This window comes from Talpa europaea (genome assembly GCF_964194135.1).
Source record: "Talpa europaea genome assembly, chromosome: 12".
Taxonomy (NCBI): domain Eukaryota; kingdom Metazoa; phylum Chordata; class Mammalia; order Eulipotyphla; family Talpidae; genus Talpa; species Talpa europaea.
The window spans coordinates 59918754-59937240 of NC_140079.1; the positions used below are offsets into that span (position 1 = coordinate 59918754).

Consider the following 18487-nt stretch of genomic DNA (forward strand, 5'->3'; position numbering starts at 1 on the left):
AACACTGCATTCTAGAATGCCCCTGAATTCAAGGTGATGCTGCCATTACAACATAGGTATAAAACTAAAAATTCATCATTACCTTTGGAAAATTAATTCTGTATCATGCCTTTGTAGCATTACCATTTATTTTGCTGATACAAATACATTTACACAGAATGTTGCATATGTAAATTAACTTTAAAACTAAGTATGGGGAATTAGAAGAAATAGTACATGTTTAAGCACTGAAATTTGGTTGATGGCAGATTGGTGAGAAGAAAGTGGATGAATTGATGAAATAAATGGTAGCTACTCTGTGATATGCTGAGCAGAGCATGTAGTTGGGTGCCTGGCTGGTGCAACACTGGTCCTGTGTAATGGTTAAGAGAAGGAAGGTGGATCATGGCTGTAGGCAAGACTTGATGAAGGAATAACCAAACAAACAAGGTATGTTTGAGCTGAAATTCTCATAAACCAAGGAGTGCTCTGTTCTTATAGGCCTAAAAAGTGGCACTATTTTTCCTTTCTAGGCAGCTAAGCCTTAAAGGGGTAAGGCCGGCTTGGCAGTGACAAAAATCCAAAGAAGGTTGCTGAGACATCTTCTAGAAAGTGGAACTAAGCAAAATTCCATTTTTCCATATTGGTCTAGTGAGCAACTTTAATGCTCCTGCTCTGTTCCAAAACCTTAGAAAGCAGTATACTTGGTTTTAATTTACATTAACACACTGTGTCTTAAGACTGACCAGCTTGTGACTTAAATGGGACAGAGAACTTATGGCAAAGTGTTCCTTTCTACAAAGTCTTGAAGATCCAGCCTCTCCCCAGAGTAAAGACATTTCCAGCAAAGACATTTCATTTTCCACACAGACATCAAAAAACAGTGGCCCTCCAGGTGGTAGAGGTAGACATGGCCAAACTGCTATGGTTACCGGAACATGAGAGACAGGACAGAAGAGAAAGGAAGATAGAACTTACTGCTTGGGAACACAAGCGATGGAGAGAACTTTGATAGGGAAGAATCAGAAAAATACTGAAAACCAATATTTAATAAGTGATTCTCAATCTTCTGAGTACAGAGAGAAACTGCCTTCAGAGCTGGTCAAAACTCTGGGCTTGAGATCTACATCCCAATTATTCTGATTTAGTGGATCAAAGGTAGTTGCTGGCAATACTCAATTTTAATAAGCACCACACATCTGAGAAATGCCGGACTTGTGGCTTAGAAGGGCAATTTCCTATCAGTGAAAATACCTGATTTATTAGCAAGTAAAAAAAGATATCCTCACTAAAAGATACAGGCAACGAAATGAATATTATCTAGTATGTGGTTACCAAATTAATATCCCTTATCACCAACGTTCCCTTACAATTATATATACACACAAAGATTTGAACCAACTTCATAGTAAGAGCAGTAGTTATCTGACACTTAGCATGCTCAGTTTCCTTGCCTGAGAAATAGTTACTAAAGGGTTAAATAAAATGATATATGTGTGTATACTTACATCTATATATACACATACATATGTGTGTGTACTTGTCGTATAGTGCCCGGGCTATAAATGTTATTTCTTTTTCCTACTATAGACAATTTTATTCTCTATACTAACAGAAATGAGAGATTCATGGATAAGTGAAGTAGCCAGGGAATTCCCAAATTTACCTTTCATTTCATGTATCATTTTTGCCTAAGTTCAAAGATAAACTAAAGCAGCTATTAGAAGATCTGGTATTGCTAACCTTTGAGAAATTGTGGATCACTGGAAAAATGAAAAATGACTATAGGGAAGACAAAATTTTAAGTTTCAATAAGAAAATATAGATTTCAGAGATGGAAAGTCCTTTGCTTCATCTAGCAAAATTCTAGACAGATGTCTTAAACTTAAAAAACAAAGGTATTTTTATAGTGTACATCTCCAAGAATAAATGGCAAAAGTCTAGCTATGTATAGTTATATATAAGCAATTTTATTGAAAGAATTTTAGAACAACTAAGTCTGAAACAAAACATACTAATTTTTTCAGGTCTAACAAGAATGACTCAGTTGCTATTTCAATATTTGTTGAGCTCTTCCAGATGACAGGTAGTATGATAGATAATTTATATTCATTATCTCCTATGTATTCATGAAGCTGGTACAATTATTGGGAATCCAATAGTCATAGGATTTAAGTAACATGTCCAGAATTACACAGATAAGAAGAAAATTAAAATTAAAATCCAAAATTAGTTTGACTTTGGAATGTAGGCTGAATGACAATACTTCATTCTCTTTAGCAAACTTCTCATGAAATAATTGAAAATAGGAAGGGAAAATGGGAACTGGGTATTAACACATTTAGGTAGAGTTAAAGGTAGATAAATGGCCATATTCAAAATGTACTAATTAAATAAAGCAAAATCACTTTAAAAGAAACTTTTTTTTTTTTTGCTAAGTTCTGTTCTTGGTACTATTCTTTACATCACTATTAATGATTTGAAAGGCAATACAGAAATTTGTTTGAATCTGTAAGATTCAGAAGGATCAAGTAAAACTAGAAGGGAGGGCTAGTAAGTGAAATTAAATATTACAGGAATGGCTACAAAACCCTGTAACTAGGTAAATAAATGTTCCAATTTAGAATAGGAGAGATCTGACTGAAGAACAGTTCATAACTGACAGACTTAAAAAAGTTCACTACTACAAAGCTAGGGTGAGCCTGCTATTAAAACAGATAAATATACCCAGATCTGCACTAATGGAATCCTATTTCTAGATATGGTCACTAATAGTTCCACTGTAGCATTTACAAGGGCACACTGAGTCAGAGACAACTGTGTCTAAATTCAGCAACAGCCCCAAAGATCTAAATGTTTGTGTTTTCCTGTTCAATAATAATCTTACTGATATGGTAGTCCAATAGCTCAATCTCACATATAATTGAGAAGCTTCTACCTTTCTATTTACATAGAGGACATTAGCATCTGAAGTCCATGTTATGGAGATTTGAAACAAAAAGCCAAAACCAATGCATATGTTATAGTGGGAGTTAACCAAGATGATGAGAGATTTGGAAACCAAAGTACATGGAGAAGTAGCCTCCTATCCTCATATCCTTTCTACTTTAAACCCTGTCTTACAGAATTTATCTGTTTTTTACTTACAGGTATCTTAATTTGTGATACTTCTTGTTTACTAACATTCGCACATAAACCCATGAGAAAATAGATAATATCATCCTGTTCACCACCATACTCTAAGTATCTCAGAGTGATTTGCACCTAGAAGATACAGAGTTTAGGAAATAAAAATGTTTTTTCTGGGAAATGGAAAAAATATATATGAGCAGTTTTCTCATTTTCAGAGGAGCTATATCAAAAAGGGAGAAGGCCTGTTTCTGTGCTTCTTCAGAGATGACATGGGATCAAATGGTAGACATTTCAAGAAAACAGATTTTTGGCTCAAAATCAGGAATATTGTCTAAGTCATAGAGCTGCCTAAGCTGTCTAAGCCACCTTACTAGTTCTGAAGGATTCTTTGATGGATCTTTGATGAAGTAAGAGGCTGAATCCAAAAGTTACCTAACGAATGTAATAAAAGTGTAAATGAGGACTGAAAGAAAATGACCTAAGTAGTTACTCATAGAAAATGTCTTAAAAGGCACTAAAGAATCAGTACAAATTGGTTTCTGAATGAAATAAGGAGTAAGGTAGAAGAAAATGTCCTAGTAGTGTTTTTTCAATAAATTATTAAATATGCACAGCTATAAAGTAGAAATCTAGGAAGACACTGGTGCCAATGTTAATTTCTTGAAAGACAAACAAAAAGAGAAATAGTTTAAGGAATGAGAATTGGCAATAATGAACTCCCTTTGAATTGTTTAGGTTTTAATTTTTTAAAGAAATCCAGAATAAAAAGCTAGATATATTTGACTAAAGAAAAAGTACGAGTCCAGATTCAGAGCACTCCATTTCAGTATATTCAGCAAAAGGATGGGAGAATGAGAATGGATGGGCTTTCTGAGGAAATATTCAAAGAGAACAATAAATTAGAAATGGGGGAACATCACAAAATTATAGCTCTGTGAGAATCATTTTAAAATGTCATCCAATCATTCATCTGTCCTTGGGAAGAACTGCACTTAAATAAAAATCCAAAGGTTATTATCTTTCATCTTCTTAAAAATCTCCACTAAAATACATCCTAAAAACCTCCCAGAAAAACTTGTACCAAATGCTAAAGATATCTGCACTACAATCTTTCTCATTAGTCAATGCAGTTATGAAATACAAGTGCTAAAATTTCTTATAGTAAACGCTTCCAATAATCATATATACATACACACACATATATATGATTTTCTATAGAATACATTGCTATATACTTTAATTTGATAAGTGGATAAACAGAAGGACATAAAAACTGTCTGGTCTTTAAAAAGTTTTAAATTCAATATATAGAATAACTTTAGAAAATAGCACATTTTTTTTCTGACAAGACCAAAAACTGTTTGGATTACTCCAAATTAAGCACTTCTCAAAAGAAAAGGTTTTTGCAGTTATGAAGATTTAGTGGGTTTTTTTTTCCCATAGTGTGACTTTTGTTGTTGTTAATCCCCCTCAACCCTGAACAATCACAAAGAAAATTAAAATAATAACAAGTAAAAATCTCTACTGAGCTTCACTAATAACACACACTATACATGAGTTGTCACAACTTGCTGAAAGAATTTAGTGTGTACTGTGTGACTCCACAGGGAGAACACTCTTTAAAAGCTTTGCCTGGCTCCATTTGCTAATTTTGCTTTAATAAATCTTAGTCATGAGAGACCACAGAAATACAGTTAACCCAAATAATTTAATTCAACAAATAAATGACTAACTACATAGAGAGCAGTTTACATTCAGCTCAGCAAATAACTGTGAGATCACCATATACAAAGGGCCTGCAGGAACTATACCAATGGTTCAGAAGGTTAGGAAAATCCTACATGCTGAAACCAGGACAGCTCTTCACAGCTTCAGTTTTGATGTTCACCTCCACTCCAAGGATATAGACCTCAAAAGTTTCTGCTTGGGAAAAGATCCTCCCCTACCTTGAAAAGGTAGAAGGGCTCTCACTGCTATAACAGAGGGTGTAGAGCAGGAAAAACGTTGTAACCCTTTTCAAATTCCTGTATGGGTGGCTGGTGGCACATATAAGATGCAATGACGTAGGCAATGCTGAAGATAGAATCAATAACAGAACACCATTGACAGAATTTGGTGTTTTAAAATAATATATCCTCTTAAAAAAACAGCACAGAATAAATGGTAAGGTGTAAAAGACTGAAGATGATCTGAACTCAAAGACTTCTCAGAAAAAAGAATTTGGGCCCTTTGGTTTAAGAGGCTCCACTCTCTCCATCTTATTTAACATATCATTATTTATTTATTTATTTTTAGTGCAAAGAAGAAAAATACCATGAAGAACCACATTAACAAAGCAATCTCTTTTAAGGGGTATAAGGGGATAAAGTAAAAATTAATTCCCTTAATTTACTTATTAATAGAGAATTGCTGTTGGCAAATTTGTGGAGAAACAACAAAATTTCTTACATATTTAGTGTGAAGATCAACTGGCACACTGCTTTTGGAAAGTAATTTGGCAAAATGTATAAATAACCGAAAATATCCTCATACAGTATGACTCAGTATTCTCTTTCTCATTTGTCACATGGATGAACAGGAGAAGACAGTGCTAAGTGAAATAAATAAAGAAGAGAAAGACAAATACTGAATGACTTCTTTTATACATGGAATACAGAGAAATAAACAAAAGGGTCAGACAAAACCAAGCAGTAACAAGTCCTTGACATCTAACTACAAAACTAAGGCAATCAGAAAGGGAGTGTGGCAGGGTGGGTGGAAAAGAGGCGGGCTCCAGTGGAACATGATGGAGGATTTTTGGTACTTTAGCAGTGGGTATGGCATGGAAATTACATTTGTAGAACTTTGAACTGTAACCCTAAAGCAAATACAATGATGTAAACCAATTTTACCTCAGCAAAAAAACAATTTTAATATAAAAAAATAGTAAATAGGGACAATGCTTTATAAAGATGTTCAGAAAGTATATACACTAACATAGAAAAATGCTTACGATATAAATAATTACATCTAAAAACATTTACATAAAAAGACCTACTCCATAATGGAAAAGTGGGAGAAAAAAATGAAGTTGTTATATCTAATTATATCACAGTAATTGAACAATGATTTATTTTCTTTTACCCTTTTATTTTTTTTTTAATTTTTCTAGAGGCATGTCTTATTTTATTTATCTATTTGTTTGTTTGTTTGTTTGGTTTATACATGCACTGGGTACAGTCAGAAGCCGGGAGGGTGAGAGAATTCACCAGAGCCAGAGCAGGGAGCAGAACAGGCAGAAGGACCGACGTACACTGCTGAGGGGAGCAGCGGGCGGCAGGAGAGGTCTGCGCGCCATGTGGGACCCTCCTCCGGTGGCCGGGGAGCAGCCGGGGATCGAACCGGCGCCGCAGAGGCCGCGGGCAGCTTCGCAACCCAGCGCTCAACCGCTGCGCCACCTGGGAGGCCCTCTTTTACCCTTTTAAATATCCCCTAAATTTCCTTAAGTTTAGGCAACATTTCTTTTAATATTACAAATAAAATCAACTAACATAAATCTTGACCGAGGATAAAAAGGGGCAATCAGTTCAGTAGAAAGGATAAAAATTAGGGGAGGCAGAATTTAGAGATGTTTATAGTGACTAGCTGTAATTCATTATTTCATAACACTGTCTAAAATTATGGAAGGGCAACTTGATGAATTTTATTTGACATTGTATTGGAAGTCTTAGTCAGAGCAACTAGTTGAGAAAAGGAAATAAAAGTTACACAAATTAGGAAAAAAAAACTAAACTATCACTATTTACAGATGACATAATATTATACATAGAAAATCCTAAAGACTCCACCAAAAAAAACTATTAGAAATAACAAACAAATGCAGTAAAGTAGTTGTCTACAAAGATTATATACAAATTGATTTTTGCTGATCCTAACATGAAAGGTTTTACAATTTGAGCCATTGTTTATGCCACTAGCAACAACTTCTTCCAACAACCAAAAATGTTGCTTTTATATATGCAAACAATGAACAAGCAAAAAAATTTAAGAAAATGATCCCATCAAAAAGAATAAAAGACTTAGGAAAATACTAAGCAAAGAGGTGAAAGACCTGCACATTCTAAGACATTATTGATAGAAACGGATGACACAAAGATATCTATATCTGGAAGCACCTAGAGGCTGAAAAGACATTCCACGCTTATAGATTAGAAAAGTTAAAATTGTTAAAATGTTAATCCTACCTAAAGCAATATGCAGACTCAGTGCAATCCCTATCAAAATCTCAACTGTATTCTTCACTGAAGTAGAACCAAAAAAATTCTATCTATAGGGACCTTAATAAAAGACCCCAAATAGCCAAAGCAATCTTGATAAAATAGAGACAGTATTTAAACACTCAAATAACTCACACACATGCAGTTTGCAGCAACATGGATGGAGCTAGAAGGGATCGTGCTCAGCAAAATAAGTCAGAAAGAAAAAGAAAAATACCGGATGGTCTCACTCATAGCAGGAATTTAGAAAACCTAAATAAGAGACCAGGAAAAAGACTAATCAATACAAAGTAAAAATCAAAATCAACAAGCAACTATAAACCAGAGACACACTGGGGGGGGGGGGGGGGGGGCGGCGGTCCGGGGAAAGGAAGGACTAGAGTCAAAATAAGGGGTGGGGGGGTGCAATTATATGGGGAAAAAAAAACAAAACGAAAATACATACATTGTGCAGAGATGAAAAAAGATGTAAGAATTATATAAAATAAAATATTTAAATAAATTAAAAAACCACAAAACAAAACAAAAAATTATCTTGCAGAACTGTAAAAATAAAAAAATAACTCACACCATTTGCAGCAACATGAATGGAACTGGAGGGGATTATTCCAAGTGAAGTGAGCCAGGATGAGAAAAATACTGGATAGTTTCAATTATAGGTGGAATATAAAGAAATCAAAGAAAGGATCAGACAAATACAAACTAAGACTGACCCTTGAAAGCAGGCCATAGATCTCAGACACTCAGGAGGGGACAAGGCGGGAGAGGGGGAGAGTAGAGAGAACATGACATAGGAGAGTGCAATGAAGTATGGTAGAGGACTGTGGGCACTTTGGTGGTGGGAAAACTATAACACCATTATAGTCCCTGTAACTATGGTGACTGCACTTGGGGGGAGAAATCCTATGCTGTGAAAATATAAACAAGGATGTTAAAAAAACATTATCTCTGTAAGAAATCTGTGAGGTCTTCTCTTAAGACCCTCCAGTCCATTGACTGTTCTGAAGAAGGCAGGAACCTAATGATTCTCTAAGATATTTCATTAAAAAAAAAAAAAAACTAATGAAAATCTGACAGTTAACTATCATTTAATATTCAATTTTGCATAAGATTATATTCATTTACTTAGAAAAAAAGATAAATTATTAAGGTGTTCAGTAAGACCATATGGGTTCAAATGATGTTTCTTTTATCTCGGTGACTTAAAATAATATAAAAAGCATAGTAAGGTCAGGGCCTTCCAAGTGGTACAAGGGTTAAGATGCAACCTATGAAGCAATCCGCAGCCACTGCAGCACGAGTTCGAATCCCAGCCGGCCAGGGAGAAACCCACATGGCGGGACAGACCTCTCCTGTTCTATTTCCTGTTCGGTCTTTGGTGAATCCTCTCACCTCCCACATCTCTGGCCTGCACCCCAATTCTTTTATAAAAATAAATAAATCTTTTTTTAAAAAGTATATTAAGATCATTTATTCTCACCCATTTGACTAAACTTGAGGAAAACCAAAGCTTTCTGATAGATTAGTTTAGAAAGACATTAGCTGGCAAAGTCAAAAAGGATAAAATTCCTTTTGTTTTAAAAAAAAATCTTAAGCCATAAATATGACTATATCCATTTATTTTCTAACTTCCAAATTACCAAAAATCTACTAATAAAATTATATATCAAGGCAGAATTATAAATTCTCATATAGATTTACAATTGCATACAAGTTTGGCTCCTATACAGCAAAATCTCCTGTTCTTTAGTTTTCTGTTTCATTGCACAATATAGTACTACCAAAAAAAATTACATTTTATTTATAAGTAAATCAACTCTTTTCGACTAGAAGATTATCATTTATTGAAAGAACATTTAAAAAATGCTTTTGATGTTTGCAGATTAAATCCATTGTTAAGTATTACTGATGCCATGTTTAAAGGTAAAATAATGTATGGGTATACCACATTAGCAGGTGAATAAAAAGACAAGGAACTAAGTTTTATGTAGTTTTTAGTTCCAATACAAATTACATTTTAAAATCTAAACTCTAGCAAGAAGATCATCTTGCAAAAACTTAGATATTCGTTATAAGGAAGTTTTCTTACAAACTATGCTCCATTTTGAAACTGGTAACTTCAAGCAATTCTAAAATCTCAAGTGATTCTAAGAAAAATCCAAATATAATTTAACTTGTTAAAATATTAAACCGAGGATTTTCAGGGTTTATAAAATCTGCCTCCTTGCAAATTATCTTCATCTTCTCCAGGCCTATTGTTTATAATGCCAATTTTACCAATTTCACATTTTTAATTATAAAAGTCCTCAAAGTTTAAGTGGAGTAACTGTGAAAAGGCTATCAGTATAAAATGTACGATCTAATAATATCCATTTGAAACTTCAAACTCTATTAGGAACATAAGCAGATGCCTTAAAATTGTATTTTACACAGAGCTTATGCACAAACGTTCACTTGTATCAAGCATAACAACCTCACTCAAAAATACCAGTCATCTCTTGATACATTCTGCATTGCATTCAAACATACATCTTGAATTTTAAAAAATAGATGATGTAACGTCTATTTGTTGTTTTAAAACCAAACAACAACTAAATGTGCCAAAAGGTCTCAGGTGCACCTTCCCTGTGAGTATGTCAAAAGTGAAGGCCAATATTTTTTAATTTAACATTTGAATAGTGAATACTCTTCTCTTGTATAAAGGTACACAGTGAGCATCTCATTTCCATCTCTGTGTCCATCCCACTCACTGCTCCCTTGTTGCAATATTTGATTATTCTGTGTATGGGCCTCCCAACTAAAAGAATGCCACCATTTTTTAATTTATAAAGCATATTTGGTCACATTTAACCAGCATCAACCTTGTTTAAGTAGAAAACATAAAATTGGAGTAAAATTTTTAAAGCCAAAGATGATTATTATTTATCTTAAGCAAAGTAGCAAAGTAGCAGACTAATCTTTTGGGATAAGAAAGCAGAATCTTACCTATCTGTGGAATGCAGTTAACACATCAACTAGACCCCATTTTCTAAAACACAGGGTCATCCCTCTACTTTTAAAGATGTGAAATATGCTAAAAGATTCCATTAATGGACGTTAGAAAATCCTATAGTGATTGAGATTCATTTCAAATGAAGCAGATAACATCTCAAAGTGATTGTATAAAAATAAAAATGAAGTCAAGAACATTTAATGTGGTAAGTAGGCCATTAAATTTGTCTGAGAAATTTACCTGAAATGCCATGTATTACATAAGTCATAAAATTCTATAAACTATCTTCAAAAGAAAACGGTATTGAGATAAAATTGGGTAATGTTACTTGTAGAATCAACAAAGACTATTTTGTGTTTGTCAGCATTTTTAAAAAAAGTTTTATTTTTCAAATATAAAAATAAATGCCTATTGTTAAAAAAAATTGAAGAGAATATTAATTAAAAAATGAAAAACCTAACCATAATCATATTACTTTAATGCCTTAAAATACAATTACTGGGCCTCCCTGGTGGCACAGCAGTTGAGCGCGGGGTTGCGAGGCTGCCCGCAGCCTCTGCCGCGCTGGTTCGATCCCCAGCTGCTCCCTGGCCACAGGAGGAGGGTCCCACATGGCGCGCAGACCTCTCCTGCCGCCTGCTGCTCCCCTCAGCAGTGTACTTCGGTCCTTCTGCCTGCTCTGCTCCCCGCTCTGGCTCTGGTGAATTCTCTTGCCCTCCCGCGCTTCTGACTGTACCCAGTGCTTGTATAAATAAATAATAAATAAATAAATCTTTTTAAAAAAAAGATTAAAAAAATACAATTACTGTTACTATTTTGAAAAGATAACAATATTTAAAAACCACTGCTCTCTAAAAGTTAGGTTTACAAGAAACATTGAAAAGAGAATTTTGATTCCACAGTTATTTTGTTTTCCTCAATGTCTATACTTTACAAATGATTGTAGAGAGTGCCACTTTCTACTTATACTTCTTATTCCTAAAGTTTTGCTCAGAGAAAAGAGCAACTGTTGGGGAACCTGTGCATTAGAATATAGCACTGACTCAGCAACACATAATCATATTACTAACCATAATCATATTACTTTAATGTCTTAAAATACAATTACTGTTACTATTTTGAAAAGATAGTATGCTACCTGATGATTCTACCTGAATACTACGCTATTTTCACCATGTCATACCAACAAATTTCCCACATCTTAACCTTCTTAATCTGTTTAAACAGTAGGTTATAAAGCCTTCCAACATTATATAACTTCAAAAAGAACTCTGCAGCTAAAAAAAACACTTAGTAACAAGACTATAGTGTTATTGTTTGGCTACTATTTATAACCAAATAGGATAAATACCACAAAATACATTAAAATGATGAGAATAATGGTGATACTTTCTGTTGTTAAACCCATTATTCTAAAAAAGACAGAGCAGCTTAAAAATAAGTATTATCTTATTATACAAACATGCATTAAAATATGTCAAAAAAGAAGTTAGGCAGTTTGCCCTAGAGTCGCACAATAAACATTATAATAAAGTAAACCAAACATGTCTCATAAATACTTCCCTTTCATCTATAATAGTCTTCTTCACTACTTCAAAAAAGTTTTTTTTTCAACAAGAAACTTAGAGATTTGAAAAGGTATTCAAGGAAAACTTAATAAATGAGCAAAAGTATTATCGAGGAAATGTCATGCCCCAGGGTTTCAGTTTGATTATAAAATAAATTGGGAAGTTTGTATTTCTCAGATCACTGTTTTAATAAATGAGCTTGCTTACAAGATTCAAGGATAAAGATATCACAATATAAGGAAAGAACTGAAGCAAAAGATGTAGGTGAGAAAAAAGGAAAATCTTAAGAAATTTCCTGGGAAAAGGTACAAAGATACAAAAGTTTGAAGAGTTTTGGGCAAAACCACATAGTGGTTATATACAGACTTTGGCTCCAGACCAGCTGAGTATGAATGAAACTTTGCCATTGACTAAGTGATTTTGGATACATCACTTTTCTTTTGTTTCCTCATCTCTACAATGGAATAATAACAGTACCATCTCAAAGGGTCGTGTGAAGATTAAAGGTTAAATATAAAACAACATGGTGCCTTGTATATAACTGCTGTTATTAATTATTCTGAGGAAAAGTCAGACAGGGAAAATAAAATAAATATCGCTTCAGGTTTTCTGTGCAATCTACTGGGTCATCTCTAACTATATTTATACTCCATACTAAAGGAATCAAATCTGATTTACAAATAATACATATAATGTTAAAGGTTCTATTTATGAGAATTGAAAAATTAGTAGTATTGTTTCCTTGAACTGGCCTAAACTTAAATTTTCAGCTTAACCAAGATGTCACTTGGTTAAGTAGGACAAGAAAAATAAACCACAAAAATGTAAAAATAATTAAAATTTGAACCCCAAAATAGTAAACTCTTGTTCTAAGTAAACATTTTATAAAACTGAAGCAAAGTCTGATTTTGAGAGATAGAATACTGTTTTATTCATTATTTTAAACCTATCTTACATGTTTAAAAACATACAAGGGTTTAGAACAACTTCAATAAAATGGTAACTAACATTTCTAACAAAGGACCTCTGAAGTCAAACCACCAGTGTGCAAACATGGTTGGCTTCCAATTTGAAGAGTCATAGGCACATTTCATTAAATGCAATTCATAAAACAAAGAAATCAAAAATGCTGAGAAGTAAAATAGTAGTTTTGATAAAAATTTTAAAATCTGTCAGGCAGGAAATTTATAGTAAAAAAGTAAGATTTAGATGTTTCACCGTTCACATCTGCTTTACTACTAATTCCCAAAATGCCATTTTACTACATCTAAACCCCTGACAATTGAACAATTTCATGTAGCACGCTAAAAAATAAATTAATATAATCCCTAAATATGAAAACAGATCATTACAAAAGAAAATACTGACAGTTATCACCTGTACTTAATAATTAAGTCTACTGTACTCTCAGCAGCACTAAGGATGCAGCTTGGTCTAATATAAATATCTAAATAACAACTACACAAAAGTATTTTTCTCTTAAAAGAAGTTTTTATATATTTTTTCCAATGTTGATAACTTAAGCAACATTGATCTATATAAGGTGCTAGGAAAACATTAGGCACAGATCACATAATTTACATTTTCGTTGTAAAAAATATAATATATGCAAATGTATATCACACAAATGATTAGTGGACGTAACAGTAAGTTTTGAGGACCTAACACAAAATGGTTAATATTCTACTTATATTAAAAAAAAAAAAAGACACACCAAGTAGCTTTAAGAGCAATAATACCTCACTACTGGTAAGTACCCTGCAACCGCATTAAATTATTTGTGGAGTTCTTAAAGAGAAACAACACTATTTTGCTACTATAAGAAAACAAAACAAAAACCTATTTTGGGCACATGATCTAAGTTAAATGGAATCAGATAAAAATGTTTCCAAAAGACATTAAAAACAGTTAACACAATTCCTGAAACAGGCTATGGATTATCTTGTTGGAAGGACTAAATTATTTAATATTATGCTTGCTCTATGCAGTAGATTCTTTAATTAGCTAAGACACTTCTGGATTAAGGTACCAAAGAAAAGCAATCAAGAAAAATGAAGAGGGTGGGGGGAAAAGGCTATTAGAAGGGGAAGCATAATCATTTTATCCAAAACAAACAAAAATATTATTTCTTTTTATTCATAGCAGAAAATGTATGCTGTGGATATTATAAAAACAAGCAGAAGGGCTGCGTGACAGGCAATCAAATATGAGGTTTACTATGCATCCTCCATGGAAAGATCACTTATAGATTGCATATTAGTGTTTTTAAAAGCACACTTTGATGCAAAAGATTATATTTTACCACATATATGATATGTAGCATTTTTCTATGAAGGGCGATTTATATAAGTAATAACTTCAACACACACAAAGAGAGTAATCCATACAGAGACAAAGAATGACAAAGACAGAAGAGAAAGTTTAGTCAGATAGAGATCAAGAGACACCAAGGGGCTTTACTCATGTCCTGCAGAAGATCTGAGATCCTTATCCTTAGTGCTTAATTTTTCCTATTACTGCACATTTATACTCACACTATAATTATCTCTTGAGATTACTCTCTATGCATCCCTTCCTTTAGTTTTTTTATCCATGAAAAGGGGGAGGGGAAGGGAGAAACCTTTAGTCCCTTCAGCTCATACTCAACTATTCAAGTAAGTATTTCTCCAGAGGCAAAATTTCCAGATGAATCAAGAATATGATCCAAAATCACTGTCTGATTACACTTGATTTGCTGTGCAGTTCTCTTCAAATGGAGCAAGAATTAGCCCGTTTCCTAGGTTTGGGGTCCCGTGCTTCCTGATCTTTCACGCACATACAAGATGTGCACATAGTCTCAGACAGTCTTCGGAGGCCTAGCCGGAAAACACTGTTGGAAAGGCTGTATATCACACAGTTACAAAAACTATTACTTATAGCAAGCCAGGTGGTGAGGAAGGACAGTGTTGGATTGTCCAAGACTCGGGAGCTTTCTAGAAGAAAGTAAATGATATAGGGAAGCCACAGCATGTAAAATACACTGGTTATCCGAAATAAAACCATGGCGTAGCGACGATCAGGGCTGTGTCCAGTCTCTCCAGAGGCATCCACCTCATGGCTAGGGAATCGTGCCCTCCGGTCATTTATTTCTTTGGTATGCTGCCGGCAAATTTTGAAAATGTGGAAGTAAGTGAAGCAGACAATAAAGGCAGCAGGAGCATAAAGTAAACAAACAATAAAGCCAGTAAAATAGGCACTGGTGAGCCAAGAGGTGGCACACCATTCAAAAATGTCACCGTGGTAACCAGGTTTTCCCCAGCCAAAAAAGGAAGGCAAAAAAATTAGGCAGGAGTAGATCCAGATTAAAATAATGCAAATTCTCAGGCGACAAGGGGTGACCAGTTGATTGTAGGAAAGAGGCTTGGTTATTGCAAGATAGCGATCCACACTTATGCAAGCAAGACATGCCATAGAAACACTTTTTAGAACTGAGATGATATATCCAAAAACCTGGCAAGTCAACGACTCGTGGATACCTGTAGAGTAGTGGAGAAGTGACAGAGTTGGAACCAAGCAGCTAACTCCAACGAAAAGATCAGCATATGCCATTGTCTGAATAAAATAGCTGGTAGTATAATGGTGTAAGAGTGGAGCACAATGAAAGACAAAGATGACTGTTAAATTCCCAGCAATGATAAGAAAGGTCAGCAAGACAATAACAACTGTCTCAAAAATGCAGACATCCACTGCACTGTAGTGGCCAAATCCAAGTGGGCAGGCGTGATGCTCAGATACATTCACAATGCCACTGCTCATGTTCAGCATCCTCCATTCAGTCCACCTGGATTCATTCATGGCTTGGATTTAAGAGAACCTGCAGCCTTGGCTACAGCAAGCAGGTGTCCTGCCCAGCATCTGTTGTACTCTGCATTTGAGTGTCTCAGAATCAGCTTCGGGAGACAGTGGCAATGCTTCTGTCACTGCTGAGCATCCCAGAGAGTATTCAAGTTTCTTCATCAGCCTCAATGCAGGAGTGACACTCAGCTTTGTGGGGAAAGGGAGGGGGATAAGCTAGAAAGGAGGTGAAAAAAGGTCACTGATTATCTTCCTCCAGTGTTCTCAGACAACTTTTTTGCAGACACAAGGCACTTACACAGAAAATGGATTTCTTATTACCTTGTACTATGAAAATTTAAATCTGTAAAAAGAAAAAAAATCAATTGCCAAGGGAAAAAAAGCTTCTGTGGGCTGGTTGTTCTCCTCAGAAGGTAGTTTCTTAGGGATCAACTAGAAAGAATGAGAAAAGAAAGACTTAAATTGTCTCAGGCTTTTTGTTTCCTCTATCATGAGAAGTGGATTCATATTTTAGAATTTAAATAATTAAGATATCAGATTTGGCTGGAAAGCTGAGAAAAAGTTCTTTGTGACAAAGAGTGTCTCAGGGCTCAGTTCAGGGTTTGATGTTGGTGAGGCAACTTTATGATTTATTTGTTTAAAACGCTAAGAACCCCCCCCCCTTTATCAAGGCTAATTCCAAAAGACTCATCTTTATTTGGGCACAAAGGAGCAGAACAGAGGTAACAGACTCCAGATTGCCCTAAGTCTCATGAGAAAGAAAGCACATTTCTAGTAGGGAAGATAATACGCAATGGGTTAACATAACAAAATATGACAAATATCTGAAGTTTTAATTCTGCATGCATTTTTAAAAGCATTCAGATGAAATAGTTTAGTCCATTACAATCACTAGTCTTACTACATTATTTAATTTCTACTTCTTTTTCAAAAGGAAAATAAATCTTTTGCCATTAATTTTAGCATCAATAACTGAAAATGACTACCATCACCTGATATGCAACCTTTCTTACACTGGAGCATGATTATAAAATACATAGCTCAAAGTTATTTTTCACCTTTTCAACCACACCTACATCTCACATATACATGTAAATATATATGAAATTCAGACAATAATAGAAACTTTGCTATATACGCTGAGCTTATTTGATTAGAAATGCTACCATTATTTTTCTTAAGTATTTCCAGTTGGCTTCATATTCTGTTTCTATACCATTTCTATTTTCATTAGATGACTAACACATTAAATCATTATTTCAACTAAATCTTCTGAAAGTGGAAAATTACCTTGTTATATTAGCAGTTATGTAGCAGGCATATGTTAAAAGAATGCCTCTTTTATTTCTGTATTCTATTTTGAGCAAATGCTCAATGAATATAGGGGCCATTAGGTAGGTTATAATATGGTTTTGTTTTAAAATACCTCTAAAGAATCAAGATGAGTTTAAATCCTACAGTTTGAAATAGTGAAAGGCTTGCAGGATAGAATCCATCCAAAAGGCTTCCAAGGTCATTCTGATAGCAGGTTAACATTTGTCAAAAGTCTTTTGTAAAGTACAGGCATTTCAAAGAGTCCCTTGACAATCTTTGTTGTTATACCTTTTGAAGAAATAACATGCACTAGAAATTTAAAAAAAAAGAAAAACCACATTTCCTTCAGGAACAATGCAGCAGTTTAATAGAAAGCATTCTTCTGAAAGTTATTTTCTCGTACACCACTAAGTCATTCAGGGAAGTCCTTCTTCTTTTATAATAGCCACAGGATACTCCTCCTTGTACATTTCTAGTTTCACTTATCACAAAATAGTTCTCTTGTTACAGGAATAAGGCAATGCTTCTCACCTACATTCACTTTTATCAGCTGCTAGGCTGGGCTGCTTGATTCAGAAGTCCGATTTACTGTGATGCAGTTACCACGATGCTGTCGGTATATTCTTCACAATCTCTCAGTCTCACTGCCTCCACCTGAGCTTGAGCCCTGCTCCTCCTCCTCATCCTGAGCTGATGCAGAAGAACTCACCATCAGAAAGGTGACTCGGTCCTCCTGCCCCAATCAACAGCACAGCCAATGGCTACTGCAGCTGAAACTGTCACTAGGTAACAGTTGCCAGGCACATGCAGGCTTACAGACTTACTCGGCAAGCTCAGATCAAGATTGACAAAAGAAGACAATGAAACTGACCGATCCTTATAACATATTAATGGCATATATAAACTTCTAGAGGTATTCTCCTTATGACATTTATAAAGATTATTTCCTATGGGCAGAAGGAAAAAAAAACCCTGAAATGCACCTTTAAGCCCTGTAAAAAAAGTACCAAAAGGTACTATGTACTATGACAGTAAAAAGTCAGCAGTAATCTAATGCTCATTGGCAGAAAAACTTATTATTAAAAATCAACTAAGTCTTCATGAACTTAAGTGACAGAGCTACTATTTTCACTCTCAAAAATACAGTCATATTTTGATTAATAGAAGTTGTCATTATTTATCTAACTTCTGCCACACCCACAGTAAACTGCTGAATTTGATATATTTTAACTCTATCTATATACAAAGCTTGGAACTAATATCTCTGTACTAAGATAAATTTGGGGAAATATTTAAGGTCATATATGGTCTCAAAAGAGTCATCATTACAAATAAATTGAATGACTTGTTAGTCTAATTTGTCATTCTTAACACCTTTCCTTCCCTCTAATGACTGCCAGTCAGGAAATACC

The 18487-nt window shown here is 34.5% G+C and overlaps 2 protein-coding genes across 3 annotated transcripts in view; both read right to left on the reverse strand.

The window, feature by feature from the left end:
* RABGAP1L (RAB GTPase activating protein 1 like) overlaps positions 1-18487 on the reverse strand; it is a gene marked incomplete at both ends in the record, with an annotated part of 493888 nt that overhangs the window by 354924 nt on the left and 120477 nt on the right. The gene's annotated exons all lie outside the window — the stretch shown is intronic.
* On the reverse strand, positions 14676-15761 carry GPR52 (G protein-coupled receptor 52; the record flags this gene model as incomplete). Its single annotated transcript, XM_084249337.1, has 1 exon — positions 14676-15761. One exon carries the CDS (start codon positions 15759-15761, stop codon positions 14676-14678), a length of 1086 nt encoding a protein of 361 aa, XP_084105463.1.